General features: G+C 44.8%; 1 protein-coding gene across 2 annotated transcripts in view; it reads left to right on the top strand.

The window, feature by feature from the left end:
- Positions 1 to 13,347, top strand: part of STAB2 (stabilin 2) — a 146,873-nt gene that overhangs the window by 96,142 nt on the left and 37,384 nt on the right. For both annotated transcript variants that reach the window (XM_075938882.1, XM_075938875.1), the window contains 7 exons: positions 1,551 to 1,624; positions 4,244 to 4,315; positions 8,742 to 8,861; positions 10,098 to 10,145; positions 11,733 to 11,816; positions 11,919 to 12,065; positions 12,473 to 12,613. In XM_075938882.1, coding sequence (XP_075794997.1) covers positions 1,551 to 1,624; positions 4,244 to 4,315; positions 8,742 to 8,861; positions 10,098 to 10,145; positions 11,733 to 11,816; positions 11,919 to 12,065; positions 12,473 to 12,613 — 686 coding nt within the window. The remainder of the gene's footprint in view (positions 1 to 1,550; positions 1,625 to 4,243; positions 4,316 to 8,741; positions 8,862 to 10,097; positions 10,146 to 11,732; positions 11,817 to 11,918; positions 12,066 to 12,472; positions 12,614 to 13,347) is intronic.

Here is a 13,347-nt window from a genome sequence, read left to right as displayed (position 1 = left end):
GAAAGAGCCTCTTTCGAAAGATCGCGTCTAGACTGCAGGCGGATCTTTCGAAAGAGAAATCCGCTTTTTCGAAAGAGAGCACCCAGCGAGTCTGGATGCTCTCTTTCGAAGACGGCCTCTTTACATTGAAGAACACCTTCTTTCGAAAGAGGAACTTTCGAAAGAAGGCGTTCTTCCTCGTAAATTGAGGTTTACCGCCATCGAAAGAAAAGCCGCGTTCTTTCGAAATAATTTCGAAAGAACGCGGCTTGAGTCTGGACGCAGGGGAAGTTTTTTCGGGAAAAGGCTACTTTTCCCGAAAAAACCCCTGAGTCTGGACACGGCCTTAGAGAAAATTATAAGAAAGTTTAAAAGGAAATGCAAAATGTAAGTATCTCCAAAGCATTAAATGACTCCACTGAAATCATAACAGTGAATTGCACCTTAAATCTAAGGCTTTGTCTACGTGGCAGGATTTTTGTACAAGAAGCCTTTTGCAGAAGAATTCTTGTGCAAAATACCTCAAAGCGCATCACAGAAATGATGTGCTTTTGTGCAAGAGAGCGTCTACACTGCATGGATGCTCTTGCGCAAGAAAGCTCTGATGGCCATTCACAGAAACCCCTATCGGAAAAAGCACAGGTGCTCTGATGGCCATTCTGTGAGTGGCCATCAGAGCACCTGTGCTTTTTCCAATAGGGGTTTCTTGCACAAAAATCCCTTCAAAGCGTCCACACCTGCCTTTTTGCACAAGAGCTGTAGTGCAAAAAGGAGTTATTCCTCGTGGGGAGAGGAATAACTCTACCAGTAAAAGCCCTCTGTTGTGTTGATTTTCTTGTGCAAAAATGCGCTTGAGGTTGGACACTCTATTGGTTTTTGCGCAAAAACCTTGTAGTGTAGACATAGCCTAAGAGACCTAACCTTCAAGTCACTGCTGGAGAGGACTAATGCAAAGCCTAATGAAGTCAAAGACTCTCACCCATTTCACTGGATGCTTTGGATCAGGCCTTGGGCACTGTACGCATTCAGGAAAAGAATAAAAGACTTAGGTGTAGTCTACAGAGGGAAATAAAGTCAGTATAACTACATCACTCAAGAGTATGAAAAATCCACACCCCTGAGCAAAGTAGTTCAACTCACCTAACATGCACTGCAAACAGTGCTATGCCAATCAGAGAATTGTGCAGTCAACATATCTGCTAGCTCTCCGAGGTCTGGAGATCTTACACCAATGGGAGACCCCTCCTAGCCACATAGGAGTGTCTATACTGAAGCGCTAGAGCAGCGACAATATAATGGGCAGATGTGCCAGTGCAGCTTTTTAAGTGTAGGCAAGACATTACTGTACTGAACTTCACTGTGAACCATTCTAAAAGCAATCTGCATGTTTCCAGCTCTTGCCAAGAAAGGTGAAAGATACTTACAAGGAGAGCATTGGGTAGCAATGAGAATCAGTCTAAATGAATTACATTTGCCATAAACCTGCATTCCTAGCATGGGTTACTTTAGGTAATCAATGAAGTGAGAATCTGGCAATCACTGAGCTTTCTCCAATTGTTTTGGTTATAAAGAAATCAACCCTTGCTTAGAGAACAACGGTGGATGTGATAGAAATGCAGAATGCACTCAAACTGGACCCAATCAGGTAAGTAATGAATCATCACAGTTAAAGTTACAGGAGTCAGAGTAAGAAGTCCTCCTGCTCGCCGTTATTACAGAATAACCTCAGTGTAGGCATGCTGTGTAGACATGCCTTAACAGATTTATTGGGGTATAAGCTTTCATGGGCAAAGAGTCAGTTTGTCACGTGCATCTAATGAAGTGGGTCTTTGCCCACAAAATTTTATGCCCAAATAAATCTGTTATTTTTGCAGATGCCACAGAACTCCCTGTTGTTTGTGGAAAGTGTTTACTTCCCTCAACATTTTTCAGTTTTTCCTTGAAAACCAAAAACCTGAAAAATGTTGACCAAAACCTTAAACATGTCAGCCAAAACCATTTTATTTGTTTTCTGGCCCTCGGGGGTTTTTTATATTTTTTTAAAATTTTCAGCTGACTTTTTTTTTTTTTTTTTTTTCTGAAAACTTGGATGACAATGACATTCTCTTCATTTTTGTCAACATTTTCTCTAGGAAAATCCCCACTTTCCAACTAGCTCTGCTCCCGGTATCTAACAGATTCATGCATAAGCAGATAAAACAAGTGATATCTAACTTTGCAATCAATGTGCCATAACACTGCCGTTTTGCTTTGTATATTTGTAATTACCACTGCATTCATGTGACTAAAAGTTTAGCTATAGGATTGAGGTGCTTTTTACTGTCCCTCTACTTTCCTACTTTACTGGAATTGCTATGGGCTAAACAGTAGCCTACAATCCAGCTAGCATGGCTTCACTTTCCCAGGAACAGGGCAGGAAACAGACAGTGACAGGGAATAAGAATTTGGTTCCTATTCTCACTAAGCTCCAAGCCCTTTGCTAACACCGATTACTTCTCCCTTTGCTTCAGCCAGGGGTACAACCAGAATTGTCCTAAGGAGGGAGCCTATAGCTCTCCCTCCCCTGGTCTGCACCCCTGCCAGAGCTCTCTTGCCTTCCCTCCCCTCTCCCCCGCACCAAGCTCTACACACGTTGTCCTCTGCCGCCCCATTCCCAGACCAATGGTCTTCCCCTCTCATTGCCCCACCCCAGCTCTGAGTTCTCCTCACTGCCTCCAGCTCTATACACACTCCTTGCCTGCTGCCCCACGCTCTGCCCCCCCCCCCAAAAAATCCCTGCACCCAGGCCAGTGGTCTCGTCACCGTGCACCTAACCTGAGCTCTTCCCCAGAGAGCCAGCAAGGTTGGAGAGCACCATGCACTGGGGCCAGACAGTTCTGGAAGCTCAAGACACCCCCGTCCCTCCATTCCCTTCTGTGTCTCCACTTCCCTAAGAAGCACAAAAAAACTGAATCCAACATCCCCACCCTCCTGGGGCCTAGTAGGCCCCAGTGACCACTGCTCCACTTCTCCCCGAGGCTTGGGGATGCTCATTGCCCAGCAGTGCCAGGAGGAATGCAAAGACTGAGGGGGGGGGGGGAGAAACAGGCACATGGGGTTGCAGCACCATTCAATTTTGGCCTGGCCACCACTTCCCCAGGACAGAGGGATAGTAGCTGGACCAAATTTCCAGCTCTGTTCAGGAGCCACATGGACAGGCCCAGCCCCAGCTCTTCTGTATGGTGTGGCACATTGGTGGGGGAAAGCATGGTACCAACCTCTGCCCACCTGTACAGATGGGAGTGTAACAGCCCAGCATTTGCTGCCCTCTACCTTTCACAATTACTGGCAATGCAGGTAGCCTCTCCAACGGGCATCCTTACACTGCCTTTCTCCCCCATCAATGTGCGCAGGAATATTTTTCTTCACTCAGTGCACAGCCAACCTGTGGAACTCCTTGCCAGAGGATTTGGTGAAGGCTAGAACTTTAACAGGGTTAAAAAAGAGGTAGATAGATTCATGGAAGTTAGGTCCACCAATAGCTATTAGACAGGATGAGTAGGTATGGTATCCCTAGCCTCTGTTTCTCTGGAGGTGGGTGACAATGGAGGGATCACATGAGGATTACCTTTTGTGATTCCTCCCTCTGGGGCATCTGGTATTGGCCACTGTCAGCAGACAGGATACTGAGCTACATGGACCTTTGGTGTGACCCAGTATGGTGTTTTTATGTTCTTAAGACTCACAACTGACCCCTATGAAGTCTTAATTATATTCATATAATTTCTGCAAAATCCTGTAACCAGAGGACTGTGTGCCTGAGTTGCTTGTCCTTCCTCCAAGAGTCTGGCAATTTATCAATGTATTTTAGAATGCAGGTATACTAAATACCCTGTCATTACAATGTGAAGGCTCAATAGTTTTACTTTCTGACACTCCAGGACCTCAGAAAGAACAACTGCATGGTAATGACAGCATCAGCATAAAGTAGTTAAAGGGCCCTACATTCTACAATGATGTACCTCAGGCGTGCAGTGTTGTTGTAGTCATGTCAGTATAGCCAATACAAGTAAATAGACTCATAGACTTTAAGATCAGAAGGGACCATTATGATCATCTAGTCTGACCCCCTGCACAGTGCAGGCCACAGAATCTCACCTACCCCTCCTAGAATAATCCTCTCATCTATATCTCAGATATTGAAGCCTTCAAATAAAATCAGAAGGTACTGCAACCAAGTTCCATATGTTTCTGTGTTAATACGGATCCTTTCTTCTCCTGATAGGCAGCGTGTAATTGTTTGAAAGGATATTCTGGAGATGGTAAAACATGCACATACATCAATCTGTGTTTATCAGTAAGTGTCATCCTACAGGAAAGTATATTCTCATCATTCCATTTTTTTTATAGAACACCAGCGTGCTTTTGGTTTGGTTTTGTATGCGTGCAAGGTTAGCTTAGAAATATGTGTTAACCCACCTGAGTCCTGATTCAGGAAAGCATGTAAGCCTATGCTTAAAGTATACCTGACAACTCTCAAATATGTACTAAACTTTAACCGTATGCTTAGATGTTTTATTGAATTGGGGCCCAAACATGAAACAATCTAGTTTTTATACTGTGCACACGATTTAAAAAAAAAAACTTCAGTCAAATCCTAGGGAAGATACTGGTTCTTTGTGGTTAAATGCAGAGAGAAATTTTCATTGTTGATGAAATTAGTTAGTTTTAAAATCCATTCTATAAATTACTTACAGTTTCTGAACCAACTTCTAGAATCTAAGGCTTTAGAAGTGAATGCAGTTTCTAAGAAATTCCAAATAAAATACAGGCAGTCCCCGAGTTACGCGGATCCGACTTATGTCGGATCCGCAGTTATGAACGGGGCTTTTCTCGCCCCGGAGGACGCGAGCGGCGGGACGCCCAGATGCACCATGGTCCCGCCGCCCGCGTCCTTCGGGGCGAGAAAAGCTGCTCTGCGTCTCCCTGGTCTGCTGGGGGGGCGCCCCCCCCCCAGCAGACCAGGGAGACGCGGAGCAAAGCCGCGGAGCACGTGGGCAGCGGCGCGTCTGGGCTGTCCTGCTGCCCGCGTGCTCCACAGCTTTGCTCCGCATCTCCCTGGTCTGCTGGGGGGAACCCACCCCCCCCCAGCAGACCAGAGAGACGCGGAGCAAAGCCGCGGAGGATGCGGGCGAGACCACGGCGCGTCTTGGCGGTCCCGCCACCCGCGTCTCCCTGGTCTGCTGGGGGGGGGGGCACAGCTAGTGCACCCCCCTCCCCCCAGCAGACCAGGCTTTTCTCGCCGCCGACGCCTGGGGTAGAGCAGCTGTGGCGCTGCCGGTTGGTCCCGCAGCGCCGCTCCTCGGCGCTACTGGACCAACCCGGCAGCACCCCAGCTGCTGTGCCCCAGGTGTCCCCAAGTCAGCCGCTGCTGAAACTGACCAGCGGCTGACTACAGGAAGCCCGAGGCAGAGTTGCTCTGCCCTGGGCTTCCTGGAATCAGCCGCTGATCAGTTTCAGCAGCGGCTGACTTGGGGACACCTGGGGTAGAATAGCTGGGGTGCTGCCGGGTTGGTCCCCGCATTGCTGAGGTACGGCGCTGCGGGGACCTACCCGGCAGCACCCCAGCTGCTCTGTCCCAGGTGTCCAAATTCAGCCGCTGTTGAAACTGATCAGCGGCTGATTCCAGGAAGCCCGGGGCAGAGCAACTCTGCCTCGGACTTCCTGTAGTCAACTGCTGATCAGTTTCAGCAGCGGCTGAATCTGGAGCCAGTTCCGACTTACATACAAATTCAACTTAAGAACAAACCTACAGTCCCTATCTTGTACGTAACCCGGGGACTGCCTGTAGTTAGATTCCAATGATAACATGTGAAAATTTTTCTCTGATGCCAATCTCTCTGATAATTCCAAGATAAAAAAAAATCAAATCCACTCCTGTCAGCTCATCTGCTGGATAAGGCACGATGGGCCAGATTCTCCAGCCTGCTAAGGGGCCTGAAAATGGCAAAAAGTTACCTTAAAGTGGCGATATGGCAGGTAGAGAATTCCGCCTATGCAGTGAAACTCTGCATTGATGTTAAGTCTAGTGCATCCCTCAGCACAAGGGGCAGAAGAGGGCATGTTGAGAGTGTTCTGGGAGCAGGGAGACAAGGGGAGCCATAGTAAAGCAGAATGCTTCAATACTTGATCCTCAAGTGGTGTACATTTCCTCGGGTGATTTAGGGCTGTCCTTTTGCATGTGGAATCGGGGAACTGCAACCCTATGCTCAAATGCCTTGGAGAACCAAACCTTCTCTCTTTGGAACTACTTGGTGGCTGTGTCTAGACTGGCCAGTTTTTCCAGAAAATCAGCCGCTTTTCCGGAAAAACTTGCCAGCTGTCTACACTGGCCACTTGAATTTCCGCAAAAGCACTGACGATCTCATGTAAGATTGTCAGTGTTGTTGCGGAAATACTATGCTGCTCCCGTTCAGGCAAAAGTCTTTTTCCGAAAAACTTTTGCGCAAAAGGGCCAGTGTAGGCAGCAGTGATTTGTTTTCCGCAAAAAAGCCTCGATCGCAAAAATGGTGATCGGGGCTTTTTTGTGGAAAAGCGCGGCTAGATCGGCCACAGAGGCTTTTCCGCAAAAAGTGCTTTTGCGGAAAAGCGTCCTGCCAATTTAGACGCGCTTTTCCGAAAATGCTTTTAACAGAAAACTTTTAAAAGCATTTCCGGAAAATCATGCCAGTCTAGACGTAGCCATTATGTGCAATGAGTTGGCACGAGCTCTAGATGCCATTTGGATACCATGTGATGCCTAGTGTTGGTTGGTACTGGCCCTGTGCATGAGGTTGATTTTTATTCAACAGTCCCAGTCCCATACTTCTGATTCATTAATGTTTAGCCCTTTGATACATACAAGTACGTGATCATTGGTGTCAGATGAAAACTCCTCAGCATTCAAAAGCTGCCTCCCCACAATCACAAGCTAAGGCTGGGTGATGCCTTTCACTGTTCTGTACTCATTGATCGTTTGTCTCCAGAGAACAGTGACACATTAATTATCATCCCGCCTTGACCTATTATTTTTCAAAGCTTCAAAGGCAGCCCAGATGGAATGGTGAAGAGATGGAAATTAAAAGTTGCGGGAAGGGCTGTTCTTCAGATTTATGGGCTTCATGCATATGGTTTTGTGTCAGCTTCATTTTGACAGCTTCTCTTCCACTTCACTAGCTGTGATGCTATTAAAAGAATGTTTTTTACAGAAGGCGGCTTTTTGTCAGTGTTGTACAGCATGCTAATCTGACTGTAAGGTAGCTAAACATTCCCTGGCAACGCTACACACGGAGCTCTGACTAAACTCATTTCCCTGTTCAGCAGTCCACCAACCCTGATCTACACACCAATCCAAACCTCACTGTATAGAGTGAGAGCTATGCTAGGGCCCATCCCTGATGGTAGCTCAAGGAAGATCTCCCACCACCACTTAGAATGGGAGGTCAGATTAAGTGAAAGTGGGCTCTCACGTGGCTGTTATCTGAGTTCTAGAAAAGAGCCTGTGCAGAGAAAATGAGCTAAATTTCTCATACAGCAGCCTTCCCTGCTTTGTCATGAAGAGACTGTTCCCCTTGTCTACAAGTAAACTGGTTTGCAAGCTGAAGAGCTGATTGTCACCTGAGCACCGATTCTGGGCTGGCAGCAGCCAGATCTCCCCTCTGGGGAATTCCCCTGACAAAGGTAGTGCCCAGGAGATGAAAAGCCTGGATAAACAGACCTAAGCCTATTCTCTCCCAGCTGGAGGTGGAGAAGGGGGTGAAGGAGATGTGTTGGGGAGGGACATGCGGCACTTCTGTGTTCCAGCTATTCTAGGCTATCAGACACATATTATTATGCTAATGAAACGGGGGAGATTTAAATCCCCGCTTCATTAGCAATTGCGATACGTCTAATTTACATCCCTTTTACAAAAAAGGGATGTAGTCTAGACGTAGCCATGGAGTAAACTAGAACAGCCTCTGCAACCAAACCCCCAGGATCCCATAGCCCCTCACCTCTCAAGATGCACCTCCTAGAAGTTTCAGCAGAGGGGTAGCCATGTTAGTCCATTGCAGCAAAAACAAGGAGTCTTGTTGGCACTTTAAAGATGAAAAAAATTATTAGGGTATAAATTTTTGTGATACATCTGAAGTGCAGCTCAGAATCCTGGCCCAGGAGTCCATGATGAAACCTGCATGGAAATCTTTTGGGTAGCAGTATACCATGACCAGTTATATCACTCTGGGCTGCGGAATTAGAGAGTAGGTCTTAAGGAGTATGTCTACACTGCGGCGCTATTTCGGGATACTTCCAGTGTCCCGAAAGAGCTATTTTGTGTCTTTGAAACAAGCCCATTATTTTGAAATATAATGGGCACGCTATTCCAATGTCCCTTTAAACCCTGTTCCATGAGGATTAAGGGACGTTTCAGAATAGTGGTTTATTTCAAAATTTGGTGCTGTGTAGATAGCGCCAAATTACGAAATAAGCTATTTCAAAATTAACTCGAAATAATCTATGCAATTTGCATAGCTCAAATTGCGTAGCTTATTTCGAGCTAAGGGTGCAGTGTACACTCACCCAAAGAAACTGACAGTGTGCTTTGCTTTAAGTGTCAGTAACTATCTTTATATTAATCTTGAATGCTTTTTACTAGTCGTCAAAAAAGAGAATATTTCCCTCTGTTGAATGTTTGACTAAATGAAGTGGAATTATTTTGAAAACACAAACGCACCAACTCATTCAATTTTATCTGATGTTGCAAGAATAATGGTGGCTGCAGTGAATTTGCAACCTGTAATGACACCGAGCTGACGGAGAGGACCTGCACCTGCAAACCTGATTTTGTTGGGGATGGATTTAAATGCCGAGGCAACATCTACCAGGTAAAACATTGTGTGTTCACTGGTATTGAATGTTTTTCAAGGAGTTATGTGAAACAAGTGGCCACTCTTAAAAATATGCCAGTTTTGCATAGATAAATAGCTATAGCCATGCCAGTATTTCTTAGGTATGTCCTGCAGTAGCTGTAGGGAATACTGCAAATACTGAAGTTAATTTCTCTATTTATCTAAGGTAGAAGTGGCACCTGTTAAAGCAACAGCAGATCAGTTCACACACCAGGCAGTTTGTTAAGAATCAGGGCATGTGGTGAGGAATTTGTGAATTCTATTCTCTCTCTTTTGCCAATGAAGTTCAGTGTAAATCATATAGGACAATTTTTTCCAAAGTGCCCAGTAATTTTGAGCGCTCAGTCGTTGGGTAAACCTGAGACACTTAGGATGGCTTTGTTTTCAGAGGTGCTGAGCACCCCATACTCCAGCAGAAGGGAACAGGATCTTCAGGTGATTGGTGCTTCTGAAAGGGCCAGATTCCACTCGTCCCTTCATGGATGAGCAGCGGAAGGGGAAGGAGGTGCAAGAAGCCTTCTGCTCCTTCATACAGTCTATATATGAAGGCCAGGCAGAATGGCAGAGCCCGCACCCAGGAGAGTGCACAGCTGGCTCTTTCCTTTCTTGCACAGACGATGGGAGGTCCAGAACTGAAAGAGAGGAAAAGGTTTCCTTCTACAGCCAGAAGGACCTCAGAGTTCATATCCTATAATCGTTTCAGCCCCTAACCCAAGACCTGGTTATTACCCTTTAAATAAGGATTGTCCTGAAGGTCACATCTGAATAATTCTCTCCCTTATTTTGTATTACTTCTTCAAAGACATGGAGGAACGTTTATGTCTCCTCTTCATTATCGTCCTCTAGGCTGTATATATTCATTTCTTTTCACCTCTCCTTCATACATCATACTTCTGAACCCTTTTTGGAGTTTTCATTGCCCTTTGGGTTTCTTCCAGTTGAACAAATTTTGTTGCATAAAGCCCAGAACCACATGCAAAACTTTCCATGGGGATGCTGCAATCTCATATGGAAATTTGTCTCCCTAGTCCCATAAATGCTACCTCTGGGCAAGATTTTAAAAAAAAGATTAGTGTACGTCCTGCAGTAGCTGAATCATCTAGACCAAAAAGTTTTCTTTCTAACACCAGACATGTGCCTTCCCAGAGGATGGCATTCATTTATATTCTTCAGATGCAATTCAGTAAAAAGGTGCTGTTATTTTGATTGCAGGAACTGCTCAAGGATTCCAATACTACTCGTTTTTATTCCCATCTTAAGGTAAGGAAATTCTTGAATGTTTTTTGTGCCACAGCATCTCTGGCCCTGGTCTCACAAGGTAACCAGGACTGGAGGCGGTCCATTATTATTTATGGTGGAGACCATCACAGAAAATGTAGTGCTGCATGTAATGAATGGTGCTAGTTATTTAGTAAGAGCGCGTCTACACAGCAGGGCTTAGCTCAATTTGCATAGCTTATTCCGAGTTATGTCAATTGTGTAGCTTATTTCAAAATAGCTTATTTTGAGTTTTAGTGCTGTCTACACAGCACTTATTTCAAAATAGAACACTCTTCCTCCGACTTCCCTTACTCCTCATACAATGAAGGTTACAGGAGTTGGAGTAAGAAGTCCTCCAGCTTGACAGTATTTCAACATTATGTAGTCTGCGTCCACACAGTTGGCAGTTATTTTGAAATAATGCTAGTTATTTTTAAATAATGTTGCTGTATAGACATAGCCTAAGTGATGCTCTTCCCTCGGACTCAGTACTGCTACAACTCCCCCATATGGGCTTTGGGACTGGAGGACTTGTGCGCTGATCTCCTGATCAGACCCAAAACTGAAGGCCTCCCCTTTCACAAGACAGATCCCATGGCACTTTTTCACACCCAGATTCTGATAAGGGCAGCTATTCTGTTGATCTAGTTCCCATTGCATTTTTACATGCTGTTTTTCACTGCCTCTCTAAAATGTTGCAGGATGTTGCTATGTGCATCTAAACAGCTGCCATGTGCCTCCTGCAGTTCTGATTACATTTCAGGAGCCAGTGATTCCTTTGCATAGACACGTGTAGAATGGCAGTGTGAAACAATGGACAGGGCAAGAGACCTGAGTTCTAGTCCCAGCTCTGCTCTGTGTCCTTGGAAAAGTCTCTTTCTCTCTGTTTTCACTCAACTCTTTACATTGTAAGTGTTTCAGTACAAGGACTCTCTCTTGCAATGTGTTTGCACAACACCTAGAGCAAGGAACTGTAGGTCTCTAACCATAGGTTTCTAACCAAAACCTAAGATTATAACAAAAACATATGAATATGGGAATATGAAAGTACTTTGGGTTCCTTCAGAATGAAAGGATTTAACCCCTTTTCCCTCACAGCCTGTTATCTTTCTGCTTCCCTATTAATGGCTGCTGAGCACAGCTTTCTCTTTAACTTTCAAGCACTTTCAGCTTTCTCTTTAACTTTCATCGTTTTAAAGGAAGGTGGCACATGAGAGGGAGAAGGAGAGCTCTGTGCCCTTAAGTAGCAGCAGAGGAAGCTGGGGGAAGAGTATGATGAGGCAAACTTTGCAGAGAGAACTCTTTAAATCCTGTAAGCCTGAAGGAGTTGGGAGAGGATCTTCCCTGTGGCAGGAGAGTGTTTCTCTTACTGTTACAGTCCCATGTGGTGGGATGAATGGGGGAATGCAGCATGAGGCAGATCAAACAAGGCTGTGGGCAGTCACAGAGGACATTCTAGAGGTCTTGCTCCTTCCTGCCTGCAGTATAAGGCCTGGTTCCCTGTAAGGGATCTGGTCACACTCTACCAAGTATATGAAACTATGTGTATAAATGAATGATTTTTCTTTATCTTTGTAAACTTTCCAGGCCCTTGCTCTCAAAGATATTGCAGGTTCTGGTCCTTTCACTGTGTTTGTACCCAGCACAGAAGCATTGAACGGCGAACCAAAAGTAAGTAAGAAAAAAGCAACAAACTTTGAGTGAGTCCGTGAAGAGCTTTTGGACTTGTGTGTTATTTCGCCCTTGCCTTTGAACGCTCCAATTCCACCCTAGATTAAAGACTGGATTGTCAATGGAGTGATGCCCCAGATCCTTCGGTACCATATGGTGGGCTGTGCTGGACTTTTCTATAATGACCTGAAAACAATTACAAATGTCACCTCGCTCCAGGGCGACCCCATCCAGACCTCTTTCTCACAGGTAACAAGATGGCTAAGGTAAAATTTGTAGAATAATAAACTGACCATTTTCACTTCTCTTTTTTTTTAAAAAAAAATTAGAATGCTCCCTTTCCTCCTTTTGGATTAAAAAAAATAAGTAGTGTTTAAAATAAGACTTGTCTATCATTCTCTCTGTTTGCCATGCTAAGAGTGCAGTTCATGTGGATAATCTTTACTCACATGGTAGCACTGCTGATTTTCATAGAACTGCTTTTTTTGTCTGAGGATTGCAGGATCAAGCCCTAAATTGCTAAAACAGGAGCCCTATTCATTGCAACTGTATTGCATGCAGTGAGTCGGCCTCTCATATTAAAGAGTGTTTATTTCAGCATTTCCCTACTGCATGTTTCCATTGAAACCGCTATTTTTTTTGTTAATCTTTTTCAGAATTCAGTATATCTGAATACCAAGGCTAAGATTATATCCAGCGATATTATCAGTGCAAATGGTGTGGTACACATCATAGATAAAATCCTACTTCCACAGCACATGCAAGAATTCCCTAAAGGAGAATCGGGCACAGAGCGGGTACGTACCTTCTGTCTAAACTGGAATATTTCTTACCAATTACCATTTGACAGTAGTTACAACAAAAGCTTTGGCATTACAAAGCCCCAACACTGAATCATTAGCATAATTTTACAATGTTGTGTACGTTAACCTTTCATATTTAAAATTCATTAGCATCATTCATAATTTATATTTATATTAAAGATCTTCTGCTTTGTAAAGAGAACATCTAAAATAAGATCTTCAAGCTGACGTTGATTTCACAGTCACAACTGAACTACAAGATCAAACATGTCTCATACCTTATTACTAAGGCTACGTCTACACTGGCCCCTTTTCCGGAAGGGGCATGTAAATTTCACGAGTCATCGTAGGGAAATCCACGGGGGATTTAAATATCCCCCGCGGCATTTAAATAAAAATGTCCGCCGCTTTTTTCCGGCTTTTAAAAAAGCCGGAAAAGAGCGTCTAGACTGGCCCCGATCCTCCGGAAAAAGCGCCCTTTTCCGGAGGCTCTTATTCCTACTTCCTACTTTGAAGTAGGAAGTAGGAATAAGAGCCTCCGGAAAAGGGCGCTTTTTCCGGAGGATCGGGGCCAGTCTAGACGCTCTTTTCCGGCTTTTTTAAAAGCCAGAAAAAAGCGGCGGACATTTTTATTTAAATGCCGCGGGGGATATTTAAATCCCCCGCGGATTTCCCTACGACGACTGGTGAAATTTACATGCCCCTTCCGGAAAAGGGGCCAGTGTAGA

Source organism: Pelodiscus sinensis, chromosome 1, assembly GCF_049634645.1.
Source record: "Pelodiscus sinensis isolate JC-2024 chromosome 1, ASM4963464v1, whole genome shotgun sequence".
In the NCBI taxonomy this organism is placed as follows: domain Eukaryota; kingdom Metazoa; phylum Chordata; order Testudines; family Trionychidae; genus Pelodiscus; species Pelodiscus sinensis.
This window is presented reverse-complemented; position numbering and strand designations above follow the sequence as displayed.